The 13,419-nt window shown below is 38.0% G+C and overlaps 1 protein-coding gene across 5 annotated transcripts in view; it reads left to right on the top strand.

Moving 5' to 3' along the window:
* Nucleotides 1–13,419, top strand: part of IL1RAPL1 (interleukin 1 receptor accessory protein like 1) — a 723,370-nt gene that overhangs the window by 521,771 nt on the left and 188,180 nt on the right. For 4 of the 5 annotated variants that reach the window (XM_035316058.1, XM_035316062.1, XM_035316057.1 and 1 more), the window contains one exon: nt 12,524–12,598. The exons of the other annotated variant lie outside the window; for it this stretch is intronic. In XM_035316058.1, the coding sequence (XP_035171949.1) occupies nt 12,524–12,598 (75 nt within the window). The remainder of the gene's footprint in view (nt 1–12,523; nt 12,599–13,419) is intronic. 5 annotated transcript variants of the gene reach the window in all.

Below are 13,419 nucleotides of genomic sequence, written 5' to 3'. Positions count from 1 at the left end.
ACGCACAGTCTAGAACCATACATTTGTATGTTAAACTGTAGAGTTGTGCATTACAATTTGTACAACATCAATTCCATGATTATCCTGTCTGCATAGCAACTATGCAGGACACCCTGGAAATTGTCTAGATTTTCTAAACCTGATTATGAATGCAAATAGTTACTAAAAATAAACTGAAAGAGTTTGGTCTTTTTTATTCTGCTTCCCTACACTCACAAGAATGACAGACTCAAAATTCTACTGAGACAGAACGATGCCTCTGGTGACTGTCTGGTCCAACATCCTGCTCATAGCAGGTTCAGGTTCATCAAGGGAAAGTTGGCCAGGGCTGTGTCCAGTCAGGATTTCAATATCTCCAAAGACAGAGACTCCATGACCTCTCTGAGTAACCTGTTCCTGTGTGTGACCACCCTCACAGCAAAGGTGTTGTGTTTGTTTGTTTGTTTGTTTGTTTTTTATGTTGAAGTGAAACTTCCTGTATTCTTAGTAAACTCCCTGTTTACATTTAGTAAATTTCCTATATATCCTGTGTGTACCCATTGACTCTCATCCTGTTACTCGGCACCACAAAGAGTCTGGATCTCTCATATTTACTCCTGTCAGGTATGGACACATGGACAAGAACTCGCTGAGCCTTTTTCTCCAAGCTGAACAGTCCAATCTCTTTCAGCCTATCCTTCATATATCAGATGCTCCAATCCTTAACATTGTGGACCTTCGCTGAACTTGTCTCAGTATGTCTATGTCTCTCTTGTCCTGGAGAGCCCAGCATAGGACCCATCACTCCATATGTGTTTCTTGAGGGCTGAGCAGAGGGGAAGAATCACCTCCCTAAATCTGTTGGCAATACTCAGTTTAATGCAGCCCAAGATGTCTTTAACATTATTTGCTGCAAAGGCACAGTGCTCATGTCTAATTTGTTCCCCAGATCCTTTTTTTCCAGGCTGATTTCAACTGCTCAGCTCCCAGCCTCTGCTGAGACCCAGCGTTGTTACTACCTATGAGAAGAATTTTCATTTCCCCGTGTTGATAAGGTTCCTGCTAGCCCTTTTCTGGCTAGCCTGTCATGGTCCCTCTGAATGTCAGCACACCCATCTGCTACTATACCCATCAACAACTCCTTCCTGCTTTGTGTCATCTGCAAACTAGCTGCAGTTGCACTCCATCCCATCATCCAGGTCATTTCTTCACTAATGAAGAAGATAAATAGTAGTGGTCCCAGTATTGATCCAAGGGCTACACCAGTCGTGGCACTAGCTCGACTTTGTGCTGTTAATCACACTGCTCTGAGCTCAGCAGTTCAACCAGTTATCAGTCCACCTCACTGTCCACTTAGTCAAATTTTCATTGTTTAGTCAGCGAAGATGTTATGGAAAGCAGTGCCTTGCTGAAGTCAAAATGAACAACATTCTCTGCTCTCTTCTTATCCCCAGAGCTAGCCATCTCATCACTGAAGACTATCACATTGATTAAGTGAAATTTCTCCTCTAAATCCATGCAGACTATTGCCAATGATCTTCTTGTCCTTAATGCATTTGGACATGGTTTCCAGGCTATTTTCTCTAGCATCTTCCTAGGGATCAACGTGAGGTTGGCCAGTTTGTGTTCCCCAGATCCTACTTCTTGGCTTTCTCAAAGATGGTAGTGAAACTTGTTTTCTTATGGTCTAAAATAGCCCAGCTTAAAGGCAAAAAGCCTGCCATAATAGAGCAGATGTAAAATGTCTCGGCTCTGTACTTGGCTCTGGTGAGGCCACACCTCAAGTACTGTGTTCAGTTTTGGGTCCCTCGCTACAAGAAGGACATGGAGGTGCTTGAGCTAGTCCAGAGAAGGGCAACAAGGCTGGTGAGGGGTCTGGAGAAGAAGTCTTATGAGGAATGGCTGAGGGAGCTGGGATTGTTCAGCCTGGAGAAAAGGAGGCTCAGGGGCGACCTTATTGCACTCTACAGGTACCTGAAGGGAGGCTGTAGCGAGGTGGGGGTTGGTCTATTCTCCCACATGCCTGGTGACAGGACAAGGGGGAATGGGCTAAAGTTGCGCCAGGGGAGGTTTAGGTTGGATATTAGGAAGAACTTCTTTCCTGAACGGGTTGTTAGTCCCTGGAATAGGCTGCCCAGGGAAGTAGTTGAGTCACCATCCCTGGAGGTCTTTAAAAGACATTTAGATGTAGAGCTTAGGGATATGGTTTAGTGGAAGATTTGTTAACGTTAGGTTAGAGGTTGGACTCGGTGATCTTGGAGGTCTCTTCCAACCTAGACTATTCTGTGATTCTGTGATTCTGTGATTCTGTCTGCCTGAGAGTACCAAAGTGTTATTTTGCACTCAGATCAAAGTTAAAAATAAATAAATAAATAAATAAATAAATAAATAAATAAATAAATAATAAATAAAACTGTTGGCAAAAGGGGAAAATAAGGATTTTTCTCACTTAATTTTAAGGTCAGAAGATATGATACTATGTTCAAATTTCTAGCAGAGCAAAGTCAGATTCAGAAGACTTAAATCACTGAAATGACTTGAAGAGCAAATGAAAAAGGTGTACAAATCCATGACAGAACTGGAACAGAGAGAATGAGAACAGGTTGCCTTTTAAATCACGTGATTTTGAAATAGAGAAACAATTAAAATGTTGACTACAAATCCTAAAGGAGGAAAGTCAATGCAGTAAGTAGGAACGTTAATTGCCAGGCTTTTAAATGTCAGCTTTTTTGGAAGGATGGAAGTGGCCAGGGTGCATAAGGTCCTATTCCCTTTATAAGGCCTCCTCAGAGACTGAGAAATCTTATTCTGAAATGTCAGTATTATCAGTAGAAAGATTTAATTATGGAAAAACTATGGAGTATCTAGCATTTGTATTCAAAGGTCATGGGCTACAGTATTTCCAAGAACTATCTGCCCTGAACTCTCTCTCTCTCTCTCTCTCTCTCTCTCTCTTTGAGAAAGTAGTAAAAGCACTTCAGGAAGAGATTCACACATATTACTATTCATTTTGTTAATCCAGTGTCCTACATTAAGTATGGATTAAAGAAAATACACTCCAGTTAACTCATAAATGGAAAGTAATGTTAAATTTGAAGGTAAAAATTTAAATATTGTGTAAAAATCAAGAAAAAGAAAAAGTAATGAATAATAAAACTCCAAATTCAACTGAGAAGGGAGAAGTCAGGCAGAACAAGATATTGTAGGTATCCCTGAATAATTGGACAATGTAATGATTATTAAAGTGAGATTTTCTGGGAGTCATCCAGAAAGCACAGAACAGTCTTTTTTAAGAAAATAAGTGTTTGGGTTAGTTACATAGAATATAATGGTATGATACTTTTTTAAATTATTTTTCTTTCCCTATACGTCAATTTAGAGACAAATTAAAAGAGAATAGAGTAAAAGGAATGATGTGAGAGGGGATCAATTATGATATGCAGGGAAAATATATTAATGTGTGTGGCAGGATGTTTACTTGACATGAGATCATAGAATCATAGAATTATTAAGGTTGGAAAAAAACTAATAGATCATCTGCTCCAACCATCTACCATCTACTACAATGTCACCCACTAAACCATGGCCCTAAGCACCATGTCCGACCTTTCCTTAAATCCTTCCAGGGACAGTGACTCCACCTCCTTCCTGGACAACCCATTCCAATACCTGACTGCTCTTTCTGAGAAGAAATGGCTCCTAATTTCCATCATGAACCTCCCCTGGTGCAACTTGAGCTCATTCCCTCTAGTCCTATCACTAGTTATCTATGAGAAGAGGCTGACCCCCAGCTCCCCACACCTTCCGTTCAGGTAGTTGCAGAGAGCAATAAGGTCTCCCCTGAGCTTCCTCTTCTCCAGACTAAACAACCCCAGTTCCCTCAGCCGCTCCCCATAGGACTTGTGTTCCAGGCCCTTCACCAGCTTTGTAGCTTTTCTCATTTTCTCATGGAGCAGATTATCTTGAGCATCATCATGCAGCACTTGCAGGGCAAGCAGGCGATCAGGCCTAGTCAGCATGGGTTTATGAAGGGCAGGTCCTGCTTGACGAACCTGATCTCCTTCTATGACAAAGTGACGTGCTGGGGGGATGAGGGAAAGGCTGTGGATGTGGTCTACCTTGACTTCAGCAAGGCTTTTAGCACCATTTCCCACAACATTCTCCTCAAGAAACTGGCTGCTCATGGCTTGGACTGGCACACGCTTTGTTGGGTTAGAAACTGGCTGGATAGCCGGGCCCAAAGAGTCGTGGTAAATGGAGTCAAATCCAGTTGGAGGCTGGTCACTAGTGGCATTCCCCAGGGCTCGGTGCTGGGGCCAGTCCTCTTCAATATCTTCATTGATGATCTGGATGAGGGCATTGAGTGCACCCTCAGTAAGTTTGCAGATGACACCAAGTTAGGTGCGTGTGTCGATCTGCTCAAGGGTAGGAAGGCTCTGCAGGAGGATCTGGATAGGCTGGACCGATGGGCTGAGGTCAACTGCATGAAGTTCAACAAGGCCAGCACCTGGGGCGCAATAACCCCAAGCAGAGCTACAGGCTGGGAGATGAGTGGTTGGAGAGCTGCCTGGCAGAGAAGGACCTGGGAGTGATGGTTGACAGTCTCCTGAATATGAGCCAGCAATGTGCTCAGGTGGTCAAGAAGGCCAACAGCATCCTGGCCTGTATAAGAAACAGTGTGGCCAGCAGGGCTAGGGAGGTGATCGCCTCTGGTGAGGCCGCACCTCGAGTACTGTGTTCAGTTTTGGGCCCCTCGCTACAAGAAGGACATGGAGGTGCTTGAGCGAGTCCAGAGAAGGGCAACGAAGCTGGTGAAGGGTCTGGAGAACAAGTCTTACGAGGAGCGGCTGAGGGAACTGGGCTTGTTCAATCTGGAGAAAAGGAGGTTCAGGGGTGACCTTATCACTCTCTACAGGTACCTGAAGGGAGGCTGTAGCGAGGTGGGGGTTGGTCTGTTCTCCCACATGCCTGGTGACAGGACGAGGGGGAATGGGCTTAAGTTGTGCCAGGGGAGTTTTAGGTTGGATGTTAGGAAGAACTTCTTTACCGAAAGGGTTGTTAGACATTGGAATGGGCTGCCCAGGGAAGTGGTTGAGTCACCGTCCCTGGAGGTCTTTAAAAGACATTTAGATGTAGAGCTTAGGGATATGGTTTAGTGGGGACTGTTAGTGTTAGGTCAGAGGTTGGACTTGATGATCTTGAGGTCTCTTCCAACCTAGAAATTCTGTGATTCTGTGATTCTGTGATTTGTTCATGCAAATCTCATGATTTATATAGCTCTTTGTTTTGCTCCATTTCATTCAGGTAGCCCAGATGTTAAGAATACTGCATATGTTTCTGTTTGTTTCACAAACCTTATACAAGATTTGTACAGCTTCACAGCCTAAACAATGGCATCTAAACACAGAGATGTAGGAGCAAAAAAATACACTCATTGGTTCAAAATACCCTAAAGTATTTACAGTAAGGGTCATATAGATCCCTCAGAAAATCATGAATATGGGCTGCCAGACTTAAAAAGTGGTAGAAGACAAGCTCCAAAAGCTTTTACTTTGTTTTGGAATAGAAGCAACACAGTTTAACTGAGGTCAGCTGGATTTATTTCATCCTGTTCTTACATGGTTGAGAAGACCAAGACATGCCCTAGCCCCAGAGTAAAAGTGTGTGTGTGGGGGGGGGGGTAAAGAAATCTCTGTGTAGATAAACTGTAGAACAATCTAAATTCAAACCAGGAGCATAGTAATTGAATGCTAAGACATGTTAATTGCAGTGTTGTTCTTCGTCCTCAACTTATTTTGTTTGCCAGTTGTCATTACAAGTGCAGAAAGAATAGTTAGAGGCTGAACAATATGCCACATCCCATTGACATGGTTAATAAGAGTGCCCTGTAGCATGTGATAAGCAACAGGTGTGGGGCTCCTCCTCAAGGAATATAAATATAGTTATGCAAAATAATCCACTTAGGGCACTCTGGCATGAGCATGAGCATAAAGGCCTCATGTGAGCCAGTAATATAAACGTGACAAAACAAAATTCCTGCTGAGTGAAATGCTGCTGAGCTTCTCCAATAAGCTTAAACTTTGGAGAAAGTTAAAGTGCTCCCATATATGTGGCTTTATTCTTCTGTTAAGAAGAGCATTTATTTTAATTAAACACACAGATAATGTATCAAATGTTCGTTTAAGGCAACAACAGCAACAACTACCATGTTCAACATTTCTCATTTTTAGAGATGATCTGATATCTCTTAGGTGGAAGGGGAGGAACCATCTGAAGAGACCATGCAGACAGACCGCTCTTCAGTATGACACCCTTTTCATAGAGCTACATAGAAAGTTTCATTTCAGTAATCTTGCTTTAGGAATTACTGTTGTACAGAAAAAATGTTGCAATGCTTAGCAACTTTACAGAAGATAGAAAATAATTTATTTGGGACATTTTTTACCCTTCAATATTTTTATTTGATTTTTTTGTATTTTGTGTATCTTCTTTGTTTTGGCAGGCTGGGGTGGGAGGGTTGTCCATATAAGAACAGTCTCTTAGGATCAAAACCTTGCTTTCTTCCTTCCTCTCTGCTTTGTTAGATCAAAATATGAATTTTAAATATTCCACACAAAGAAACTGATACTGTCAAGATATTAGGCTGATATTTCAGTCAGTGGTTTTAACTACATATACTGTTTGGTTCTTTTGTATTTCAAGACTGCATTAGTATCTGTGATGAAAACATTTTGATTATGAGAACCTTTTCCTTGGAGATTGCTGGAAAATGCCACTGTGTGTTTAAGAAAATTACCAGATAAAAAGAACAATATATACATCTTCTACAGTCATAGGAGTAGTGTAAATGTGACATCATATTCAATTAGAGATGATATATAATAATAATTAAAAAAAAAAAAAAAAAAAAAAAAACAACATCTGGATGCATCTGTTCTCCTCCAGTATTCAACCTGATGTTGACTCACAAGCTTAAAACATTATAAAGAGCTTCCTGGCAAACCTTTAAGCTTCATGCATAAGTTTTCATTTTTTCAATGCTTCTTCTTTTCCCAACATACCTCATTTTTTTTTGTTTTTAACAACAATAGTATCTTTATTTGCATAACAATGTCATATTAACAAATATTAAATGTTTATTATTTATTAAATTTATTAGTTACCACCTTATATGCTACTACAGTTTCTTACAGGAAGTGCTGGACTTCCTGTGTAGTAAAGTAGTAAAGTGAATTTTCTGCACTGCGTTACATAGTACTGTACATTCATTACTTAAGGAAAAAAAAAAAAAAAAAAAAAAAAAAAAACAGAAACATAGAAAGGATTAGGTTTGAGAAATAAAGACAATTTTCATTAGTATGCTCACATCAGTAGGCTTGGTTGGTGGTTTTATACTATGTGGTAAAGAGAAGAGAAAGGCATAAACTGAAAGAAGAGGGAAAATTTTCATCTCTAAATGCAAGATTTATGGAATATTTCAGCAGATAAAAGCTGATCTTCAACCAGTCATTGTAATAACCAAGTCCCATTTAGGAGTCCATTTGTGATCATATTATTCATGCGTATATCTTTATTATCCTTATATGGATCTACCCTCAGTTTGAACTGCTAAATTCAGGGTATAACAAGGCTTGTCCACACAGTGAGGCAGATTTCACAGTGGGACTGCTGTGAAATTCATGGTATATATGATTTCAAATTATATCTGTGTGAATGAAAACTAATCTGTTTTTAACTAAGAAATTATATTTACATTTATTAGAAGCCTCAAACATGTATAAATAATTTCCCTTTAATAAAAGATCTGGCCATATATTTATTTTTGAAATGGTACTAATGTCTCTAGTGGTATATCTGAATAGGTAGGTATATATATATATTAAAAGAATGAAACAAACAAACAAACACACTTGCATTGCATTATTCAGGTTTTGCTATGCTCACAATTACTCAAGAGATTCAGAGATCTCAATACTGAGCAGTGACTTCCACTTGGACAGTGACTGTGTATACTATTTCAAGACTGCAGGTTCAGGCTGAACATATTCATATTTAGTTTTATTGCAGTCTACCAGATGATCTTGGAGGTTTTTTCCAACCTTAGTGATTCTATGATTCTATGATTCTGTGATTCTATATGCTCCTGATACAGGGGGAGTCTTGTTCCCAGAGTTGTGGCCTCTGGCCTGTGCAAAATAACATATTAAGAATGGAATGAGGCAAGAAAAGACATGGCATGTCTTTCAGAACTGTTGGATGAATTCAGAAAAAAATAATGTGGACTTCAATAAAATAACTCCATCTTTTTGGTTTCCTTTAATTTCAGAGTAGGAATATATATATACATATATATGTATATTTGCATAGTAATATATTATTTTTTCCCTATTTAATCCTGTACTGTATTTGTAATATATTCTAGGGACATTCCAGTCATTTTCTCTAAAAACAAACTGAGTTCATAAACAGAAGAGGTTTAATCCCTCTGCATTACTTCATGTCTCAAAATGATCAGGTTTTTCATTTTCAGAAAATAAGTTTTACTCCAATGAAATAGCTGAACAAAAGTGTTCTAAAATACAGAAAACTCAAAATGACCAAACAAGGCAAGCATTGTGGGAACTTATTTTCTTGCAGGAATTGTCCTGGCTTTCCAGCCAAGAAATTACCTTTCTGAGTTGTAGACAACTCCACACAGTCCTGTCTGTCGTTAAGAAATGAAGACTTTGTTGTCATCAGAATTTCCTAAGAGGAATGTGAACGCTTTGTAAAGCAGGCATAAACATAGATCTTTGGCTTGCTTAATTATTTATTTATCAGGCTTGTATGCTTTGAAGCAACTTAATATTTTGGTGTCCATATTAGTGTCCACATACATTCTTATGTACATTCCAGATTCCTTTTCTTCATTAGCTATATGAATTTCTAAAAAGTGCCTAGTGAATCCATGCCTACGTGCCATGCATCTGTAGACAATAATGTCCAGGAATTTTTTTTTTTTTTCCAAAGAATTTGGCAATGCCTTGTGTAAGAACAAGCATAAGAATATGAACATTGTTCTTCCTGTATGAAAATCGCATAGATTGTAGTGGGAAGAAGACTATCTCTTTATTTTTTGAAAACATTTAAAATATTTTTGTTTCTTTGCATGCAGTATAGAACAGGAAGTGCTTTGAAATCATGAATGTTTTTGTAGGATGTAGATATTACTGTCTTCCTACAACTATTCATTAACAATAAAAGGACTACTTAACTTGCTAAGAGGCCAGCTATTATTGTGAGCTTATTTATTTTTTCTTCTTTTCTTGCCAGTTAGTAAAAAATTAGGAAGAAAGTAATTCTGGTTTTGTTGTTCAGTTTACCATATATCTGTACCTGAATATATCCTTCCAAAAAATGTGTTCATGTTGAATAGCCTGTGGATTGACTCAGTTAAGAATACACATCCCATGGTGTGAAGGATATGAAATAGCATATAGGAGACAATAGGTCTATTTCAGGGTTTCTAAACTAAACAAGGATCACACAAGCTCTCTACGGCCAATAAATGTTGCTATCTGCAGACAGTGTAAACCTGAAAGGGAGAGGGGTGGCTGGAAAACTTCTCACCTCTGCATTGGTCTACATGGATTAATTGCCAGGAAAGCATGCATATATTTGTAGTCTAATAAAGAAATAAAAGCCAAGTTGTTAAAGCCTCTCTGGGTAAGGAGGATGATGGCTGAAAATTAAATGGCATCTTCCTTGTACTCTCCCTGAGTTGCCTGCTCCCTCTTCCACTGTACATAAACTCTCTTTTTCTCCCGAATACACAGCAAAAGTTCCCTGTTCAGGCATGTCAGTCTTCTTCCCTGCTGGCTCATCTTATAGCATGCGGGGACAGCCTACTCCAGTGCCTTTAAAGAACTGTGCCTTAAAAGACTTCCTTCTAGAGGAGAGTCTAGCTTTTCTGGATCCCTCTGCATTTCAGGACTTACTCCCAAGGGACCCTCCCTACCAGTGTCCTAAACAATTCAAAGTCTGCCCTCCAGAAGTCCAAGGTAGCAGTTTTACTTACCCCCCCCCACCCCCCCCCCCCGATCTCACCAAGAATATGTGTGTGTGTATATATGTATATATATGCACACATGCACAAGCAAAGTGGTGATTAATGAGGATGCACTGAAATGTGTGGGACCCAAGCACAATGTAGATGGTATGTAATTATGGGTGGATATTGTCCTGGTTTTGTCTGGGATAGAGCACCTAGTAGCTGATATGGTGCTGTGTTTTGGATTTAAGATGAGAATAATGTTGATAACACATGGATATTTTAGTTGTTGCAGAGTTCTGCAAGCACTTTTCAGCTTCTCCTGCTGCCCTACCAGTGAGGCTGGGGGTGCAGCATGAGCTGGGAGGGGACAGACCCAGGATAGCTGACCCAACTGGTCAAAGGGATATTCCATACCATATAACATCATACTGAACAATTATATAACTTCATATTTTTCTTCAAGTATGACTAATCTAAATGCTACTAGTATGGGATAACTTGTGCCTATTCGTTTAGAAATAGGTCTTAGAGTCCTGAAGTACAAGACCACAAAAGTAATGTCTGTCTTTGCTTAAAATGGGAAAAATACTATTTTCTAATCTACTCATTTTTTGTATTCAGATGAACTCAACCAGTTAATATATCTTTACTTACAATGAGAAAACTTTGTTTGCTTGAAGGGTCTCTTAACAGATTTAGAACAACAGTGACTCAGAAAACATTATCTGATGAATACTAATTGAATTGAGAATGACGGAACTGCATAACTAAATTTAAATTCGTAGTGGATTACTATTTTTTTTTTTTAAATGGCAATCTGCTGATAAATTAAGGGCCTTTGTGGAGAAGTTAAGAATTGGGAATGACTAATTTTGCAGTTTAAGAAAAAAATATATCTCATCAATTTGAATACTTTTCCCTTCCACCCACTTTAGTCCCCTGGGAAAAGAAAAAAAAAAAATAGAGAAAGCTAAAATGCATTCAAATCAGTGTAAAGAAAAGTAACAACACAGGGATATTGCCTAGGAGTCTTTCACAGCTGCAGTCTCTCTGTAAAGTCTGCAATGCAGAATGATTTCCTCTAGAAAGTAGAAGCTGTTGCTGGAAAAATGAAATGAAAGAAGGTCTCTGGACCAAAGCCAGCTCTTTTCCCTTCCTTGAAGAGATATTTTGATTCAGCAATAGCATTGATGAGTGAACATCTAAAACATCACTTGGGTGTGTTTATGTTCTGCTCAGATAAGGGAAAACCTCTATAAAGCCAAACGAAAATGTTGATAATGGATCTATTTTGTACTTGCTGCACTATTAGTATTAATACTATAGATATTAAATTGATAATTTAATCAAAGAGTAAAGCAAATGTGGCAAATAAAAAGCAACTAAAACTCTCCCTCAGTTCAACTGACAGGAGATGAGCATGTTTAGTAGATTAAACCCACACACGTGGATGTGTGTGTCAGTAAGAAAAGAAGCAGTGATTTGACAAGTTTGAAGAAGAAAATATTATACAGTTATACCAGAATGTCAAAAGTCCTTTAAATCTCTGACAGCCCATAATCTATATTAAAGACTGAAATATGAATTAATGTTGAAAAGCTAAATATCAAAATATTCCAAGGGGCAAAAAGTTGGAGATTTCTCATGAACACTTAGTCATCATTTTAAAGGAAAGAAAAAAAAAAAAAAAAAAAAAAGTTATTTTAATACTTTTAATATATCATGCAGTTGTCTGTCAGAGATCAGTAAAGAGCAGACTTCCTAACAGTAATTAGTATTATGAAAGTATTAATAATCAATGTCACTTACATGAATTAAGTATACAGATGATGAACCCAGTAGAATGGTTTGAACATACCTCACCATATTCCTATTAGCACCTTCAGAATGTTTTTGACCATGACAAAACTCTTATTCCATAATTTGCATAATTCTACAATAAGTAGTTAAGAGTAGATTAGAAGTGGGGAAGGAAGAAATTTTATTAGAAGCTTTGACATTATTTTATTGCATCCATTCCCTGGATTGTGAAAATAGACATCTTTTATGTTCTGTCCACCTTTAGAATCTTCAGACAGTAAACTATTTTTAAATAAAATTATCATTAGAAGTTCAAAATTGTTTTACAGTAGCTTAGTTTATGTTATTTGTCTGTTAGTGACTATATTTGGCAGAAATGTATTTAAATATTATAACAAGCAACAAAGTACTGGATAACATTTAGGCAAACACAAAACTGCAAGATGCTACTACAGGGTTTTCGTGAGAGTCTAGAGAGAAGTCAGACATGGAGACACAAATGTCTTCATTGCTTCAATATGTGAAAGATTCTATTTTTTGATACTATGTTTACTCTGTAAGTAAAAAACATTTACGACTACTGAAGTCATGAACATTACTTAAACAACAAAAAGAAACCAAAGCATTTCTGAATATATATATATATAAATAAATCTTATTTTACATAATAATTATCAGAAAACTATATATGTAAATTTCTTTCTTTTCTAGCACCACTAACAGATAAACCACCAAAGCTTTTACACCCCTTGGAGAGTAAGCTAACAATTCAGGAGACCCAGTTAGGTAAGTAGCAAACACATTTTTTTAATTGGAATTGTATGTAGATATTTGATGTGTTAATGTATAATGATAATAGGATAGTGTGATGACATTAATACTTTCACTGAAAAGTCATTAAACATACTATACTGACATGCTGAGATGTATCATATACCATCTAGTAGGGTGTTGCTCAAAAATAGTTGGTAGAAATTAGTACTGAATACTAAAACCTTGAATACTACTGATGTTGGTTTTTACCATTGCTGAAAGTTTATAGCCGTACACGTACCTGAGCTTCTCTTTCTAAAGTTTCTCTTTTCTGTATATTTAAATATATCCATGACGTATTTCAGATTTGGTAGGATTTTGTGGTTTGAATTCTGGTTGCAAGACTTCTTTGCTTTGGCAATTACTTACGGAATTGCAAATATATTCTCTAATTATAAATGTTCTGCTGCTCTAAAACCATTCAGCAAACAGTGAGAAGTTACATAATGGAATTTGATTATTTTGACTGTACAAATACTTATGTTTATGAATGGAGAGTAATTCATGCATGAAGCAACCATTTTTCCACCTTGGTGGTGGGTATATATTGTCACTTCAGTCTCCTAGTGTTGTACAAGTAATTAAGGTTCCAAAACATGCAGTTTTCAGTAGGTTACACTGGAATTATGATTTGGTGCCGGAACAGTAACTTGGTGGAACTTCCAGCACGTTAGCTACAGAAACAAAGGGAAACAAGTCTGTTGATTGTCTACATCCCAGAAAGAAAGAAAACAAAACTCAAGACATTCTGCAGCACAACATCAGGAAAAAACAGGTTTGCAAATGTTAACTTT

The sequence above is a fragment of the Oxyura jamaicensis genome, chromosome 1, assembly GCF_011077185.1.
Source record: "Oxyura jamaicensis isolate SHBP4307 breed ruddy duck chromosome 1, BPBGC_Ojam_1.0, whole genome shotgun sequence".
Classification (NCBI taxonomy): domain Eukaryota; kingdom Metazoa; phylum Chordata; class Aves; order Anseriformes; family Anatidae; genus Oxyura; species Oxyura jamaicensis.
This window is presented reverse-complemented; position numbering and strand designations above follow the sequence as displayed.